This window comes from Cryptomeria japonica, chromosome 7, assembly GCF_030272615.1.
Source record: "Cryptomeria japonica chromosome 7, Sugi_1.0, whole genome shotgun sequence".
NCBI classification, from domain to species: Eukaryota; Viridiplantae; Streptophyta; class Pinopsida; order Cupressales; family Cupressaceae; genus Cryptomeria; species Cryptomeria japonica.
The window spans coordinates 522,930,553-522,950,831 of record NC_081411.1 but is presented as its reverse complement, the minus strand read 5'-3'; the positions used below and the strand labels follow the sequence as shown (position 1 = coordinate 522,950,831).

Below are 20,279 nucleotides of genomic sequence, written 5' to 3'. Positions count from 1 at the left end.
TTATATATTTTAAATTTAAGGAATTTATAATTTGTACCTTCAACTTCCCAAAAATTATATTTGTTGTATGTTATGTCACGAGCACCAAAATGACTTTTGCACCATTCAACTATTTGATTTTAATTTTGTATGGCGCTACTTGCAAATTCATCTTAGCAAAGTGGGCCCATAAGATACACAAGTAAATTGAGATTTAGAACCAAGTACATGTATATATATATCAATAAATCATTATGCATGACAAGGAAACATGTGCATGTATGCATTAATTTTTTAAATTGCAAATTTTTTAATATGTTGGAAATGTACCTAAAAGTTCATGTTGGCAAAGCACATGCTTCACACTTGCTCCTTCTCCATCATGCTCTCCCTTTCCAAGTCCATTCTTGAAAAAGTTCCACAAAAACTTTATGTTACATCTAGCATGTTGTTGTGACAACCAATTAAATGATTTTATGGACTTAAATTGTATTGTGAAGTTTTCGATTAAAGGTAAAAAATTTTTTGAAGGGGACCCTAAAACCCTATACAACAAATTATTTCCTAAGGTAAATCAACAACGAACTAGCAGTTAACAAGTAAAAAAAGCAGGGAACAAAACAAAGACAAGGAACCAAAAAGTCCTATTGTAATTCCTTTAGGATATAAAGTGGCTTCGATATCTTTTTGGATTAGGTGACCATGAATATTGATCACCTCCTAAATAATCTTTTTCTGATCCTCCATAGGTTTGAACTGGTTGTGAGTTCTAGTATATAGCCCTTACAACTGAGAACCAATCTTTTTACCTTTATATTTACCAACATCAACACAAGAAAAATCACCTCTTTTGTCTTTGGTAGCATCACCAATATCAAGACCAATTCAGTTACCTTTCTTCTCCCACTCCATTGTTTTCAAATTCTTAACTTTATTGTTGAGTATCCAAAGCCCTTCAACACTATCTCAGATGGTCATTTGGAAAACTTTAACCATATTTCCAAGTTTTTAATACACTTTAAGGATGGTGTCTTCAAGCATTTTTATTCTTCCTTCATAATCATTTGTCATAGTATTAATGTCATTTTCTACCTCCTCTAAAATGGACAACATTTTAGAATCATCATCCTCGCTCTTCTCATGATCCACCTCACCTTCAATTTTCTCCAACCTACCTTGTAGAGCCTGCAATATCACATTAACAAGGTTAATCTCTTCATAAAACCATTTAGACAACCTAAACTATCCCATAGGTCCATCTTTGGCTAGACCAATAACATCAACAGTGCAATCCTTTTTATTCTTGAAACCAAATATATCATCCTCCACAAGCTCATGTTGTCCATTATTTTAATTACCATCAAACTCCTCCATCTCATCCTTACCATCCTCCCTATCAAGATCTTTGTCCTCGTTATCACTCTATTTTCCTTTCAAAGCCTCCTTATCTTTCCCCTTAGCCCCTTTCTTAACCTTCCTGGAAACTTTACTCTTTCCTTTGTCAAGGTTAAATTTTCTTTTTCTTCTCAGATGTAAAATTATACCCATCCTCATCTTCATCAATAAAGAGCCATCATACCAACAAATTTGGGATTTTGTTAAATTTTTAGGGGTTTTCTTGGGACTCCCCTTCTCTATTAGCATCCCATTCATCTTCCTCAATAGAGGTCCTATCCTCTATATCTATACTTATGTCTAAATAATGAACCAAAAAAGGCTTATAAGTCTTATGGGTCAACTGGCATATAGATATACTTAGCATATTCTATAATCCACAAAATTAAACCCTCATATAAAAAAGGAAACCTAGCATTCTTTTTTATGATCTACAATCCCAACTTCAAGAGAAGACGCCAAATAAAAAAGAAACAAAACAACTTGCTTGTGACAAAAATGATTTAATAAGATAAAATAATAGCCAAATAAACTTGTAAATCTCCTATTTAGAGTAAAGTACTCATAATAGCCTCTATAAATTTGGCCCAAGAGGGTGATAGAACTTTTATCGCAACCATTGGACAAAAGATTCACAAGTTTATCTTTCTCCTCCTTTTTGAAGAATTTGTTCATGGTAGTTTGAGAAGCTTTGGGGTCCCTAAAGGTCTTCTTTCCTTCAGATGGTAAACCAATGATTTAAGCTATGAAATCATTTGTGATTTCCAATTCCATCTTAAAGACATTCACAATCCTATTTTTCCATCCTTTTATGGAAACCCTAGGAGGTTAGCACCATGAAGCTTCTTCATAAATGGAGTAACTCCATTATCATTCAACTTTTTCTAAACCAAGTAATCACTCTTCCATTTGTAGCAAGAGGTTGGATCTAGATAGCTTTTATTGCCTCCCATCGATGTGTTATGCAAAGAAATAAAGCACGAGTTGAACACAACTGAGGGAAAACCACAATAGTTATAATAGAGCAAAATGAAACATAGGATATTTGATGAAGGTATACAAAGGCTTAAAACCCCACCCACAATTTATGTGAAATTGAATACGAAATGATAGGGGTTCATAATGAAAAAAGGAGTTGTTGCACCTTAACATTTAATAATTTCATGGTTAATAATTTCTTTAACATCAAGGGGTATTGGATCATTAGGAACCTAATAGAACCCTTAGTGACCCCTAGGTTAGCAATATAATATACCACAAAATTTCCCTCCTAGTAGATTGAGTAATATAATACTCATCAAAGGAATTAATAATAGAAATGGAATCTACAATCAAACCCTCGATAGTCCAACTCAGGCATTGTATCTGCTTTAGGCAATTAATGATATTTAGCAAATCTCCCTCTATCCAAATTTTCTTGAAACTTTTAGATTCACCTATTTTCAAACCAATGTAGGTTGGATATGCTTCAACAAGGTGGTTTGTCTACATTCCCAAAGGGGGTGTCATCACTGAAATAAACCTACTATTATGATCTATCAACACTCCCCCACTTACTACAAGCCATAGATTCCCCTTAGCCATCCTTTAAAAGTTGATTTTGATCCAATCCTTCAAAGGAGCCCTCCAGACAAAATCATCTCTAGACTGCTTTGCCTTTTGAACAAGGATAGAAATATCCCAAGAGAGTTTCCAATTAGAAGCAACCTGCTAATCATAATCAAACACAAAAAAAATTGGGCCACCCTGGGCAACATTAGAAATCCCAACAAGAAAATTCTCTTTGATACAAAAACATATTTTAAAGGAGATATTGCGAGCAAAAAGATAAGATTCCCTAAAAAAACTTGATGTTCCTCCCATTCCAAACACCCCACACAATATGTGGCATGATAAGAGACTAGAGAAACACAAGATAAGGGTTCTTGGTTGGAGCAATCCACTGAGATCAGTCATCAGAGAAAAAATTGGAAATACCAAGCTAAGATTCCAAAGGGAAAGGATATGAGACTAGATCTCCATCACAAAGTTGCACCCAAAGAGAAGGTGAAATGAGTTATTTAAATCCACATTAGAAAGACAAATTTTGTTAGTTAGCATGAAGCCTCCCTTGCACAAATTTTCAATAAAAAACACTTTGTTTTAGGCAAAAAGCCAAAAAAAAAGATACTAATTTCAGGCACAAGCTTCAAATTCCACAATAAAGCTCATAAAGGGGTGTGAATGTGCATATTAGGTTATTGATTAAAGACACTTATGACCAAAAACTTCCCATTAGAGGAGACATTCCAAACCACTTGATCCTCCATCTGAGAGGACAAAAAATGAATAGAGGATAGCAAAGGTTTCAATGTAGAAAGAGCAAGATTGACACATGATGAATCCTTCCACTAATGATCAACAACATAATCAATTATGTACCGACAAAACAATCTGATACAATCTTCCATAAACGGGGAGGCCCATGAGATGTCCTTGAGAGAGTAGTTCTCAATGCACCAATCATCCCCCCAAAAATTCTTCTTCCATTCCTCAAATACTATCTTAAAACTTTGAAAATAATAAATCTAGATTTCATCATATTATTCTAGAGGGTAGAATTAGTACCTTACTGATCATCTAAAAATTCATGAAAAATTATCATAATTTCCAAGACACTTATTAGAGAAAATTAAAATCCATTCATTATTGTCAACCAAAAGTTTCCACAGCTCCTTAGAATCGAGAGAAATGTTAAATTCCCTGATTCTTCTAGTCCCCAACCCCAAGCCTCTTAGGTCGATACACTTGATCCCAAGCAATAAGATGCAACTTTTTTTTGTATTCATTGCTAGTCCATAAGAAATTATGTTGAATAAGCTCAATTTTCTCTAGAGAATTTCTAGGAATATTGAACAAACTCATTACATAAATAGGGAAATTCTAAAGAGAAGCTTTAATAATTGGAGCTTACTAGCTTGATTGAGAAAGGCCTCCTTCCACCCCACAATCTTGGACTAAAATCTATCCTGAATCCCTACCCAAAAGGATTTCAATATCTTATTAGAATATAAAGGTAAACCCAAATAAGTAGAAGGAAGCTCAACCATATAGCATTTAAGACTCCTTGTAATTCTTTGCTCTGTATGATCAGGAGTATTCAGTAAATAAATGATGCTTTTACGAAGGCTAATTTTTTGACCTAACACAACCTCATAATTCAACGAAATAGCTTTTCACTACTTGGCTTCTCTAATCGAAGCTTCATCCATAATGTTAGTGTCATCAACAAATTGTTGATGAGAGCAAACTTGGCCAGAAGAAGAGGGGGACAATCCTTTGAGATTACCATCAACAACAACCTTATGAATAAACCTACTAAGAGCCTCAACCATAATAATTAAAAGAAAAGGGGAAACGAGATCCCCTTGCCTCACACCTCTAGAGCTGCAAAATAAGCCTGAAGGGGAACCATTAACAATAACTGAAAATTTTAGAGTAGAGATCAACTACAAAATAATTTGTATCACCATATTGCCAAAACTAGAAGCCTCGAGAACTTTGAGAAAAAAATGTCTATTAAATCTATCATAGACCTTCATAAGATCCAACTTCATAAAAAAAAGTTACATTTGTATACATTAAAAGAGATGGATATTTTAATGAACAATTAGAATAGAATCAATAATTTGGTTCTTAGGAACAAAATTATTTTGTTGATCATAAATAATAAAAGAAATAACCTCCTTAAGTCTATGAAGCAAGACCTTAGAGTTCAAATCTTGTAAATTGAATTGCAAAGACTGATGGTACAAAAACCACCAAAGGTCTACGCTCCAATTTTTTTGGAATAAGAACAATAAAAGTAGTATTCAATTCCTTGATGAAATTTCTACTCCTGAAAAACTCCTTAGTTGCATCAGAAAAATGCTTAGCCACAATATCCCAAATTTTTCAAAATAAAGACATAAGGAAGTCATCCAATCTAGGTGCTTTATTGCCTTCAAAAGAGAAGCCAAATTTTTGAACTTCATTCACTGAAGGAATACTACCAAGAACTCTATTCATCTCATCATAAATTAGACTAAAAATAACATTGAGAAACTTTTCTTGAAAATTAAGATCTAAATCATGTCCCATGGCAAGAATATTAGAAAATAAACCTAGAGCAATCTCCATAATATCTTCCACCTTATCCAACAAAACCCCATTATGATAAATTATTTTAATTTGGTTGGTGGCATGATGCTTCCAAGTAAATAAATGAAATAATTTTGTATTAGGATCTCCACTTTGAAGCCAAATAGCCCTTGACTTTGCTTCCAAAACTCTTCTTCTTTAGAAATGATGTCATGAAGACAAGAACGAAGAGACATCTCTTGCTCAATTAGAATATGATCCAAACCATTCCATCTAATTAACTTTTGAACTCCATCTAAATAATTTTTAACTTGCATCTTATCTACAATTATATGACCAAACTAGATTTATTCTAATGTTAGACATTAGTTTTAAATGAAGCAAGATCTATAGCCACTTGAAACATAGTTGAACCATCAATATTGATATCACACCAATCGATAATTTTGTTTCTAAAATCAAGATGTTGCACACATGTCTTCACAAATACAAAGTGGTACTTTTTTTTTGCATCCCAACACATCCATTGAGAGGGCAATAGGGAAAATGATTAGACCCCAAACCTGTAAGAGTAGATAAGGAACATGAGTAAGAGAACAACCAATCCAGAGAAATAAGGGCATGATTAAGCTTAACTTGAATTAGACAAACAATTCCATAAATGGATACCACATTATTTTATACATATGTAAACTTAAATTTTTAATTGAAGTTAATTAAAAGGTTATAAAAATTGAAATCAATTTGTACTTGCCAGCACATCCATTGGACCAAATCCAATGTTGTGAAGAATTTATCTCGTGTTGTCTCATATCTTCAAAAAAATTCCAAAGCAATGGGCTACATAGCTCTTATCATGACTCATATCATCACTAATATGAAAGTGAACCTCCTTGATGATAATCTGTTCATCTTTGCTAATTTCTACACCATCCAAATGAAAATCGACATGTCTATAAAAAACTTGTACATAGATTGCAACTTGTTTGGAATGACAATATTGACTTCGAATCCCATAGTGAGGACTAAATATATAGTTCTCAGAGAAATCTACAATTGAGAGAATACAACCTAGTGGAAAGCAATTTTTTGAGTCACACAATCACTTAGCTTGCCATATTGCACCATGACAATGTTGGATATGTGGATTTATGATTTTACAAAATTTATTCATGGACTCATTGAAGACAATTCACTCTCTTTCAACGTAATTTTTTTGTACTCGACTCTTGACTTTGTTTGGTATTTCTAATATTCAAATCTCTTCCACATAACTTGTATTAAAAGATCAATATTCTCAAGTTGTAAAAAATTATTTGAATCTCCACAATCATTGCATGCATTTTTTTAAACAATGAACATTGAATTCATCTGAATCTTCTAATTTTTCACATACAATAGACTTCACAAATAGTGTTGTACTTCCAAGGATGACTACATTTAGATTAGTTGCTACCAAAACTTTTTTATATGGCTTTAGGTGTAGATAAAATTCAATTTGATTTCAATAGCAACAAATTTTGGGTACCTTATTTATATGTACAAACATGGTCATAATTTCTCAAACATCCTTTGACAAATCTTGACCTCTAAAAATTCTTGCTTGAGTGCTTCAAAAAGTTCACTTTGTGTTGTATCTATAAAATGTTTTTGGATGTGAAATTTTTGTACAATCTTCATATTTCATTTGTATATTGTCCCTTCCATTGGAAGAAACATGAGAGTGGTTGGTCCTATATTCAATTACCTATCTTCTTACATCTCCTAGAATTGTGTCCTTTCAAGGAACTCTACAAATATTTACTCAATTATTTTCAATGTTTTCATCTAACATGTTTCTCTTCGTAATATATCTTTGAACAATTTTCCTGGTTACTTTTAGTAACCGGGAAATTGATTGAACTTGTATTTTATGTGATAATTTATTACTAGAAATTACAGTCATCAATGCTCTAAATGCAACACTTAAATCAATACCTCGACTTGTGCTCTTAATACATTTAAATGCTTCTTGCAAGTTTTCAATTATTGTATGTTTTACTAATTTATTTGATGATTTTTTTTATTATCAACCGCTAACAACTCCAAATTAGGAATATTTTCTCTTCTCTTAAATAACTTGCACATAATTGTGCTCTTCCAATTAGAGATTTATCTTGAAAAACTTCATCCCAAAATCTTTTACAATGAAATTTTAATGTACTTTCAAGTATCGTATCTTCAATTGAAATCTCTTTGAAAAGAGAATCTTCATCCATCTCCATCAAATTTTCCATACCATAAAAAAAAAATTCTAGATTGACTAGGACCAATTTCTTGTCGTACTCTAGTTGCAGTAACTTGGTCATCATTGGTTGTTCTTGACTAGATGTTCTATTTATTTTTTTGTCTCTTCCATATATATTTGCCACCTACATATAATTTATTAGTTTGTGTTTATAATCATTCCTATATATTTGCCACTTTTATACCATTTCTTGGTTTGCATTTATACACATGTCCATACATCCATTCATTTCCTCAAAAACAACATCTTTCTATTTTGGGTATATCATAAGTGTTTTTAGATTGACCCTAAAATTTAAATTTTAAATTCAAAAAACTAGATTCTTGCTTTATTTCACTGGATATTATGAGTTGACACGACACACATTTTTATAAATTGTTGTTATGTCTTCAATCATTCATTTAGAATTATAAATCCAAATTGAAAGGGGATTGACCTAGGTGAACAAGATCCTTGTGATCCAACTTCTCCAAAGATATTTAAATATTGTCATCCTTACAAGCATTCATATACTAGAGATTAAAGTGAAGTGGCTTTCAAGAAGCCACATTCTATTAGGTTGATCTTGCACTTTATAAATCATTTCCTCGCTTGAGATCCATTTTATGATAATTAAATTTGAATTTGGGAGCTTGAATTTGACCCATTAAAAATCTAAACATTATTTAGAATTCAAAATGTACGGAAGACTAAAAGCATTCACTTTTGTGTCTTAACAATTAAATTATATACAATGTTAACCTTAATTATCCACCATTAATTTTAAAAATAAATACCATTACATATTATATTTAATTCTAAAAAATAACATTTTAATTTGTTAAGTTTAGTAATTATATTTATTTGCGTTAGGCTAGATTTATGATTGGATGAAAGCATCTACTTGAAGGCAGGTGATCACAAGGTCCATTCCCCCTATTTGCATGGTATTGAAATATGTGTCATGCCGACATCACTGATCATATTAAAAAGGTTATAGGGTACTAAACTATGATTTTAAAATGGAAACACACACACAAAAATAGAAAACAAGCTAGCATATTCATGGGAAAACTTGACATATATGAATGCAAAACTATATAAGAGGATTTTGTAGCGTAGGCATGTGAAAATAGAAAGAAAGGTTAAATGTTTAGGAGGTAAAAAATTTGTAGCCATCCTACCAAAATCAACGAGATAGGGAAATAGGATATTTTGACATTGAAACATGATTGAAGCCATGTCTACAATGAGAACATAGCTCAAGTAGAAGAATAAAACTTTAGCATATAATAAATGAATTGGGAGTTCCAAAATAATATAGGCCAACTTTCCATAGGCTTTATGAGAAGGTTCAAGCCAAAATCAAAACTAAAAATGACCTTTCAAAGTGTTTTGGGGGTGACATCAGTGTCAAACAATGATGTCCATTATCCCCCACTTTGTTTGGGCTTTATGCAGACAAATTAGAGGACTGGATTGACAAGTCGTGTGGTGAAGGTGGGCATCTGGCTACCTTTGTGGTAAAGTTAATGCTATATGTTGATGACCTCATCCTATTGGCTAAAACAACACATTATCTTCAAGAACATCTAAGATCCTTAGATAAATTTTGTCAAGAAGTGGGAAAGCAGATGAACATTGAAAAAACTAAATCCATGATCTTTATTATTGTCACATGAAATCACACCTTGCTGGACTAAGTGTAGCATTCCAACATTTGATACAATGAAAATAACCTCAAATTGTGGGACCTTTGCAAGTGAGGTTAAATACCTAGAGAAGGTTGACTTCCTTTTTGACCTAGATGTAAAGCATTAGTCCAACCCAACACTTATAAACACTACTCTAATCCTATTCCATGGCGTGTAGAAGAAAAGAGGAAGGAGAGAATGCAAAAAATGGAAGTGGATGTGATACACCAATGTCAAATGGTGGTTTTTCTATTTGAGCAACACAATGTATCAATAAGAACAACCACAAGGGCTTACACAATTATCTTTCTACTGGATTCTACGAGTGTGCATAAAGGTTAGAGTTTAACAAGAGAATGTAAGGAAATAAATATTCACAATAAGGCCTTACAAATATGATTGACACAACATACAAAAATAAAAGATAACTAAAACACAATTAGACATGAAGGTAAAAATAATTACACAACATATCCAATGAAAGAAGAGGTAAAAATGATTGTCTTATTCATATAAATGCATGAGCCTATCTATAGTTGTAGATTGCATGAAATGCAATATTTTTCAAAGAAACTAAGAAGGACCAACCCTTTACAACAAGGCTTAATAGACTATTTATCATCGTTGGACATCAAAAGACTTCAATATTTGTCACATGACCTAACCTTAATCGCTTGAATAAGAAGAAGAAAGTTTGAGTTATACACACACAATCCAATATGTAGATGATTGAAAAGGATAAATAGGAAATGCCTATTCTTCAATCATATTTCGACAATAAATTCTCCTAATTTTGAGTGCAAGGTAAAATGAAGATCACTTGTAAAATTTGGTTTTGGGCAACTTGATAGATGTCCATGACATTTGATGAGCACAGGACATGTCTATCTCTATTTAATCCATGTCAGGCACCTTCAATATGCTTCTACAACTCCTAGGGCTTAAGGAATGGTGATTGGATGAGCAACTCAAATTTAATGGTGATAATTGTGCTTTGAAAATGATATCAAGCTCAATCCTTTGAATAAAAGGCTTGGAAATAGCCATTGGTTCAAGTTGAATTTTGGATATTGATTAAGATTTGGCATGGCAAGATCAATGGTTGTGTGTTCTTTGACTAAATTTGAACAATTTAGGCTAAAGAGTATGTCACATCAAGAGATTCATCAAATTAGAAAACGCTATGTGGAGGCCATCTCTAATGAGTCATTATTTAGGGCCCATAGAGCAAACAATTTGATCGAAGCGAGTTGGACGTGTCATCATCGCACAATGGTGTGACCTTGAAGTGGGTCATCTTTGTGAACTCTTATAATATTGCATTGCAAATAAAAGAGGGACATCTAGCATTGACATGACAACAATTGGAATACAATGGCAAATTTGAAGTGACGAAGGGTAGGGGCTCGTACTGAGACCAGGACAAATGGCATCACTATGCATCGATGCAATCACAACAAGGTTTGCCTGTCAAAGTCTCGTGATGGTATGTGAAGCTACCATGTGGAACTACTAGGACCATTGTTGATAGCAAAAGATAGAGGAATTGTCAGGATCACCTTCTAATAAGGAGACACTTGTCATCATAACATGACAATGCAAGCCTAAAGTGGGCTATCCTTGTGAACTATGCAGTTTACTATTAGATTGCCATGTGGAGAAGATAGATCATTGTTGGGTCTCAAGGGTAAATGTCGAGGCAATCTCTTGTCATGTGGACAACATGGACCACTATTGGGGCTTAAGAGTAAATGTCAAGGCAATCACTAGGAACAAGAGGCCGATCACTTCAATAAACATAAAGACTTAAGTGATTGGGAACAAACAATAGTGGGTCAACGACAAATTATAACATAAAGCGATCGGGCCATAAGGTTTTAGGGTTTTAGCTACCAAGACAAGAAATAAACCCTTTTGATTTGCATGAATAATGTAACCCTAATTTGTAGGAATGATTAGATGACTCAAAATACCAACATCTACCTTGAGAAGAAAAAAAGAAGTAAATAAATTTGGAGTTCAAAGGAATTCCCTTCAAGTGGTAAATATAGATATAAATTAGTTGAGTTATGAGATCGAAAGACAAAGAAGACACTATTTGGGTTGCTTGTTACATTGGTGGCATTGTATAGTTGTGAAGATGAGACAACAATACATCATCATCAAGATGGTGGCAAACAAAAAGATTATGAAGGTATTTCATCACAAGTAATTTAAAAATTAAAGCCATAATCCTCTACGAGATCATCTTAACCGAGGATGGTGCCTTCTCAATTGAAGTGACTACAATGATTCAATTTTCAAGATATTTGAAGAGAATAGGGAACATGAAAGGTCACTGGTGGCCTAAAAATGTTGTAGGGCAAAGCCAAATAGTTAAAAAATACCTGGATAAAACAAAATATCAAATGAAAATGAGGACTTGATATGCAAGAAAGCCTAAATGTAAATGTTGTTAGAGTATTCGGGTATTTACTTGATTAATTAAACAACATTTGTTTAATTATTTAAGTTCCCTTTATCTCTTTTACACTTAAGCTAACTTTAGGTGCATAATAATTAATTCTTTTATTAATTATTATGTGCAAACCTAGGTTTTCCCTTTTAGGGTTTCTTGACCTATTAAAGGTTTAGTTCATTCTTTTCTTTATAAGAAGGAGGATTATTACATTACATTTTGTGAATATTGAGCTCTCTCTTTTTGAGCATATTTTTTGTGTATTTATTTCTTCTGTGATTTGCTTCCTTGCTTCTCCTTGTAACAAGTTTTTCAGCTTGCAGAGATCATTTGGGCTCTTGTGGTGTTGTATTTTGTCAACTCTAACATGGTATCAGAGCTTCAGATCTGCAGCTACCTGTTCTTATTTTGAGGATTTTTGCATTGGAAGCAAATCTAGGGTTTCAGAAAGTTTTTTATGCACCTAGGGATAGGCTTTTTTTCTAAGCACTTTGGGTCCAAACAGACCTCACCATCGTGCTTAGAAGGTCCGAAAACCCTTATGGTCATATAAAATTTGACCTTTTTTGGTTCCTGAGCCTTTGGGAGTATTTTTTTTCCAATTTTAGGTCGTACGGCCCTAGCATGCAGTTTGAGAAAACAAATTTCAATTTTTTTTTGCCTTTTTATGGCATGCAGGCCGAAATTTTGATTTTTTGAAAAAAATCTTCAAAAAAAAAAATCAAAAAATCAAAATACGGCACAAAAAATTTTATTTGGCAAAAAGTTTATTTCGGGGTTTGTTTTGCAGGGTACTGGCGCTGACAATCCGGCCGCTGTACGACGACTAGACCTGTCAGTTCGGCCCCCCTGCCGGCCCCGGCCTTCGGCCCCTTGCCGTCAACCTGCCGCTGCCGGCGCCCTTCTGGCCCCCGCCGGCATTGGCCTCCGGCCCTGACCCCCGCTGGCACCTCCCTGCAGCCATCGTCGCTCCTCCCGCCTCCCGACCCTGCCAACTTCTGCTCAGCTCCGCCGTGCTGCTCTGCTTTGCTCCGTTGCGCTGCTCAGGCTGCTCCGCAGTGCCGTCGCCGCCGCCTGCTTCGCTACTTGGCCTGTGGCCTCCTCCGCTCACCGAGCTGCCTTTGCATCGCTCGACGACCACTCCACCACCGGAGTGCCGCCGGGGCACCACTAGCCCCCCACCAGTATGCCGCTCACTAACCACCTCCGCCCGAACAACCACCAGACTACCCCTTCCTCTTGTTTTGAAGGGGGGTTTGGTTTTTTGGTCATAGCTTGGGCATACGGAGTCGGTTTTTTTAAAATGAATAGGTGTCAGAAAGGTTCTGAGCCGGACCTCATGATGTTGGTAATTTTTTCCAATTTTTCTGTTTGACTGTGTTTTTTTCCAGTCAAAGTGGGTCTCTTTTTTGCACTCCAGGAGACGTAGAATGAGCATCCAAACTCCATTTTTCGAAAAATTTATATTTTTGGAAAGCATGTGCTGTGTACTTTTCAGCCATATGAGTTTTATTTCTATATTCCATTCCATGCATATTTTATTCAATTTTTTGCTTTTCAGCACTCTGGTGGATATCTTGGTTGTTTCAGGTCCTGGGATCTCTTCTCTGAGTAGGGTGTCTCTATTTTGTTTCTCCTTTCTATTTCCAGTCTTCTTATCATTGTAGCATTGTAATTATGCAAACGCATTGAGATAAAGTGCCATCATGCATTGTTTACTTGAGATCTTGCACATCTTGTGCCTTATTGTACATGCACTACTTATAAAGTGCCATGGGGGGTTGATGTTTGCCTTGTTTGCCATCCACTTTTGTCAAGTGAGTGTTCCTTCCACGACATTTGCTTCATGTTGTGTGTCAAGTGAGTGTTCCTTCCACGACACCATGTACTGTCTCTGCACCTTTGATGTTCCTGGTTCTTCGTCATGCAGTTCTTCTTGACCGTTCTTTTCAGTGTTCCTGTCCCTCTTCAACATTATGGGGAGGTTTGTCCTGTTGGTTCTAATGCTTATGTGGTTCGATTGATCAGCTCTTCAAGCTTTGGTGTTTTCATGCCATCTGTATCTTCGATTTCAGTTGTTTGCCTTGTTTGCCTTCTGATTCAAGTAGTGTCATTTTAGGGCATTCATACAGATTATAATCTTCTCTACCTGGTCATGTTCTATTTCAGTGGAGGTTCTTTAGCTCAGCAGTTATTCTTTGACAGAGTTTGCGGGTTCTTCATGCTTCAGTGGTGTTCTTTTCCATCTCTTTTTGGAGTAGAGTTTTGTTTCCACGTGGTTTTCTCTATTTCTCCAATTCATAGAGATTTCATTGTATTTGGGTACCTGATCAGGCCTTGTTGCCGGGACCCATCTTTCCTGCTTTCAGTAGTTGTTCTAGGTTTTAGCTTCTCCCTAAGTCTAGCTTAAGGGGGGGGTGTTAGATTATTCGGGTATTTACTTGATTAATTAAACAATATTTGTTTAATTATTTAATTTTTCTTTATCTCTTTCACACTTAAGCTAACTTTAGGTGCATAATAATTAATTCTTTTATTAATTATTATGTGCAAACCTAGGTTTTCCCTTTTAGGGTTTCTTGACCTATTAAAGGTTAAGTTCATTCTTTTCTTTGTAAGAAGGAGGATTATTACATTACATTTTGTGAATATTGAGCTCTCTCTTTTTGAGCATATTTTTTGTGTATTTCTTTCTTCTGTGATTTGCTTCCTTGCTTCTCCTTGTAACATGTTTTTCAGCTTGCAGAGATCATTTGGGCTCCTGTGGTGTTGTATTTTCTCAACTCCAACAAATGCAAAAATAAAAAAGTATATGAGAGAAAAAGTCAAAGAGAAGATGTGGACAAAGCATGTTAGGCAAAAAATGAAATATTATGTCAAAAATTTCAATCCCACACGTGACCATTAGAAAAAACACTATATAGAGATGAATATAAAATGGAAAGCTAAAATACCAATAGCCCAATTAAGAACTAGCTTGCACCATCTTAGATACAAAACATGGTGGTGGAAACACCCAAAGAGGAATGGATTGACAAGGTTTGTCATCTCTACATCTCAAGTTCAGTGGAAACATAATGACACTAAATTATGTAGTGTCTAACCTACGAAGACATTAGGGCCAAGTATGTTGATATTCTAAATGCACAGTCTCTACAGATTTTGTTTGAGGAGGAAAAAATAATAAAGATGACCAAAATCCATATTAGAAGAAATATGATTAACAAAGAAATGATGGAACTCAGAAGTAAAGGTTTGAGTGTTGGCTGTGTTTCTTAGGTTCATTGGTCCCATAGTTTGATTAATCTTGTGGATGTCATTAAAATTTTCATTTCAGAAAGCAAAGATCAAAGATTAAAGATCAAATATCAAGAAGACGATTAACTTCTTGGTCAAGATCCATAATAGAAAATCTGACATAAAAAAAAAAAGATTACTTAAAATTATTAATTCATTTATTTTATTTTTAAAAAGAATGAAAAGATAGATAAAAGATTTATGGAAAGGGCATGAAAACTAAATTATGCCTTGTCTCTCATGTTTCGAAAATGAGGAAAAATTAATTGCTGAAAGTTGTTCATTTTGCCTTTCCACAGCCAATGCGGGCGTTCCTGGCGGGGAAAACGGGAGGATATGTACCGTTTAATTCGCAAGATAAAATACCCCTAAACGTTTTGAGACACAGAAGCGGAAAAGGAATCGTGAAAATCTGTGTGTGTGCTGCAGCGGCAATGAAAGGGGAGGGAAGAAACTATTATAGTTCCAGTACCTCCTACAGTCGTTCAGACTCAGAATCCTCTTCTTCATATTCTTCACCATCTTCTTCGTCATCATCATCACGCAGTTCCAGTGGATGCAAAAGGAAAAGAAAGCACCGTAGTAATGGCAAGAGATCGAAGCATACCCACAAGTCTAAAACAGATAACCACAGGTAAATAATTCAATACCACTTTCAATTCCTTAATCTCATCCACACTTTCACAACACATCGTTTCGATTTCTCAATATCATTTAGGCCACAAGGTGAAACGCAAATCCCAATAGAAGTTAGGGATTCCCCGTGCGAATCAAATGGAATTTATATCCGTTGTTTTCCCTTTCGTAACTTCCAAGAATCAATGGGCAACCTTCACCAATCAGATGGCCGTTGAAAGAAGTAAGGTGTACACCTCAGACCTCAAGAAAGCCAGTAGCTCGAGCAGTAGAGCTTCCTAGCATGCGGAGGACAGGCTATGGAAAGGTCTTATATTCGAAGGATAGATGGTTCGTAGAAAATTAGGGTGCACAACTAGAAGGGGTCAGGCCAGGGACCTTTTATGGACTCTACTAAGAAACTGAAAGGAGCGGCTCTCAATGCCATTCTGCGACTGACTATATATAAGTCAAAATCACTATTTGAGAAGAAATGCACAAGCATTTGGATGGTGCAGAAGTCTATGTGTCGTATTAGCCCAGTGTAAGGAAATTGGGAAATGTGCAGGAATTTAACACTGAACCATGTTTGGATCCTTCTTTATTCTCTCTCCCCGTGAAGAAGGGCTCAACCAGTGGCTTGAACAAACTTGTATTAGTACTCGTAAAGTTTGAGAGGAGAGACTGACAGGTTTGAAGGAGATCACCCTGATCGGTATAGCTTCACCGGCTTGGACGCGTCTATTTTCACTTCAAAACAGCAGTACGGATTGACTAACATGCGTGTTAGTCACGCTTTTGACACCGTTGATTTTGCAATAAACGGCTGCGATTGACTAACATGTCACTATCACCCCGTACGAAAGGTCCGTTTTGGAGCCCGAATAGCCGCGGTACACCGGCTTAAGGAGGTTGAGGGAGAAGGTAGCAGCTGAATACACAAATGACTTATGGACTGTAAAACTTTTCAACATGATGGTTGATTTTGCCAAAAAATACTTAGGCCGTTGGCAAGTTTGTTCATGTGGCCTTGGGATGATATAAGTTTACTATGAATTGCTCATTTGAGTAACTCATAAGATCTTAATAAAAATGCCTCTACAAGTCTATGCATATAGTGGCGTTGCAGAAATTTACATTCTCTTGAGTATTTGCCAAATGAGACCCAGGGAGGCCTTTGACGAATTCAATGCTAAAAGGATATTAACCCTTGATCATTTTAATTGAACTGGTCAGTTAAGCTACCCGAAAATCTAAAACAATTGATGTGACATTATAGTTTTTATTGGGTAAAATGCCAACCCTGATTGGAAATGCAGTGTTGTATCTTTGTCTGGCATAATGTGTTGGCTTTATATTTTTTTTTTTTGAAATCGTTTATGTGTGCATTTTCAATTGGCTTTAGTATTCCTACTACACACTCCAAATGCTTATTATGAAAGAGGAGAAATACGGTAGGATGAATTGTTTTTGAAACATGCCCTATATACTGCTTTAAGTTAGCAGATAGAAGACAAGAATGCCCAACTCAGTGGTCTGTACACGCCCGCTTTGAGTCGAATAATCTCTAACTATTTTGATCCAACAGTAAATTCTCTGCTACTGTTGCCATTTTCAGTAGAACAAACAATTACTGTAAGACAATGCTGAACATAAAATCAATAAAAATCTCAACCAAGAGAAAATAATTTGAAGAAATCCATTCACATATAAATAATGCCATTGATCTTTCATCTCCTTGAACTCTCATTCATCCTGATGATCAATCACAGAGTGTGATCCGAAACGTTGATGTTTAAAAACTTGCACACAATCAAATCCAGAAACTGTTTACTTCACTGTCATGGATTGTAGAAATCTAATAGAATTGAATGCCATTGAAGCAAATATCTCTTGGGAATACGTTGACAAACTAAAAGAGAGATATTTTCAGTTTCTTAGGATAATTGTGAAAATATTGGTAATCCAAAAAATCAGAAAAAAAAAGAAAAGAAAAGTTGACGTTTTTATATTTAAAGGCATCCTAATTGCATAGAATCAGAGAGAGAAAGTAAAGGAGAAATACATCATTAATTTTGAAATGTGATTTTTTTTCATTAAGTTTGACATCATTATTTATAGTGCACACTTCATATTGTGTTATTACATAGTTCCACTTCAAAGTTTGAACCCTTAATATCAATTATTAACTACAAAATGCAAATGTAAAGCCACATAGTGACAACCTATGAAGAAACACAAGGCCAATGAAGGCAATAAGGTTGGCTAATATGAGATGCAGTCCTTTAGGAGGGCAATTCTTGATGATGAAGCTCCAACATTATGCTCCATTCTTAAGCTTATTCAACCATTCTTCACCAAATGCATCGGCTTTGCTCAAGATCTCAAGATCTTCCTCATCAACTGGCTCTTCTTCATCAGTGAGCAATTTTGCAAATGTTCCTTACCATGAAGTTTTTTTATTTGAAGGTGAGGGTTATGGTGGACAAAAATCAAAGCATTCATCCACTTTTGAGTCTAACAATTGTGTTTCATGGAGTGTATGTGATGAAGCACACTCCTAGGATGCTCACAAGCAGATGAACTACATGGTTGGTTTAAAATGTTCATTGCCATCCATCCTAATTCTTTGGTATCTTTGCCAAAAAAAATTCCACTCTTCAGCTATTCGTTTTTTTGATCAAAATTATATATTTAGTTAAAGAAATTCAATGTTAAAAACAAAATGATAATTTTACGAATTTTCAAGTACCTGATTTCAAAGTGGTCTTGTTTTCAACATTACAAAGACCAGCGGAAAATCCCTTTCCCTACTGGTACGTGGGCAATTCTACTAAGGCTGCCTCATCAATCCTGTGATTCAAGGAGAGATAAGTTTGCAAGTATAAATGCAAATTTTCCTTACCCTTACAGTTTATTCATCTGAAGGTCTAGGTTATGGGGGACAAAAACCAAAATATTCATCTATTTTTGAGTCAAATGATTGCATTTCTTGGAATGTATGTGTTGAAACATACTTCAAGAATGCATCACAAGTAGATGAACTACATGGCTGGCTGAAAATTCACATTGCCATCCATCTAATTTTTATTATTTGGCTATGAACAGATAAACTTTAATCAACACTATTATTAGTTAAGAATTTCAATATTAAAAAAATAACAATCTTACGAATTCCTAGTACTTGGTTTCAAAATGGGTTGCCTTCTATAGCACAAAGAGTGGCAAGAAAGTCTTTTCCCAATATTTATGTGGGCAACTCTACCAAGGTTGCTTGTCGATCTTATGATTTAGGGAAAATTCTCTTGATGCGTTGAATTAGCTTGACGAAAGGAAAGACATAATACAATGCTAGATTGAGAAAGTATCTGGCCTCATGGAGGGCACAATGCATCTGTCGATTGCATCTTGCAACAGTAACCTCCCATATCGACAGTACCTACTCTCATGGTCTATCCTCACTTTGATGGTCTCTTTGCCCCTATCCATGACCTCATGCAAGTTGGCCATTGGGGATTTTTCCTCATCAACTAGCCACTACACTTTGACTAAAGGTTCACAATATCTCACAATTTCCTTTTTCTCTGTCCCAAAATTTGCAACAGAAACCTATTCTGCCACATTTTGACCATCTATATGAACAATAAAGTCAGATTGTGGCAGTGTTCCACGACCGTTGGGGAAGGGGAGACGGGGGGACGCGGGGACGGGCTTCGGGGACAGAGGGACAAAGGGAAAAAGTTTTAGGGATGGGTTTCGGGGACGGGGGGACTTGGGCCTGGGAGGGGGAAACGCGTTTCCGTGGAACACTATTGTGGTCACTCATTTGAAATGAACTATTTTTAATTATCTTTTGGTCACAAAGCGTTTGCAATGCTAGGAAGTGTGTGTCAAATCTCACGACACTTGGTCGAAGAAGTTCCTTCCAGTTCGTGAAGGTGTGTATCATATGTCACACCCTTGTATGGTTGTAGATAAGTCTTGTGATGCTTTTGGCCTTCTGCAATACAGATTTAATCCATTCAATTTTTTCAATGTCCTCTAGGATTCATTTGAGACATTGGGCTGTGTATGAACTCCAAAACAAAGTAGGATTCTAGACCATTGACAATTTCCCGGTAGCAACACAGGCAACAATGCTGTCTATAATAAATTGAACCACATGTTGCGGCCCCACCTCAACTACCATCTCATCCAATAGAGGGAATAGTGCTTGTATTGAGCTCACTCTATCCGATGCATCCACTAATATCAAATACACAGTGCCAAGCTTTGATGCAATGTGAATGAACAAATTGATGAGTACAGTTCCTCCCATCTGCCCACTTATCTGACATTAATGTGCAATTTGTCCTAAGCTACTTCTTTGGATGGTCCACAGGAACATTGCTCAAATCCTCAATTACATTTATCAACATGCTTGTTCTCAAGGTCTCATATGAGGGGGCTTTGAACC

At 35.4% G+C, this 20,279-nt stretch overlaps 1 protein-coding gene across 1 annotated transcript in view; it reads left to right on the top strand.

The window, feature by feature from the left end:
* Positions 1–15,456: 15,456 nt before the first annotated feature.
* The window catches only part of LOC131061653 (uncharacterized), a 55,272-nt gene continuing 50,449 nt past the window's right edge, over positions 15,457–20,279 (top strand). Inside the window, exon 1 of the mRNA XM_057995450.2 lies at positions 15,457–15,842. Coding sequence (XP_057851433.1) covers positions 15,511–15,842 — 332 coding nt within the window. The 5' untranslated portion in view covers positions 15,457–15,510. The remainder of the gene's footprint in view (positions 15,843–20,279) is intronic.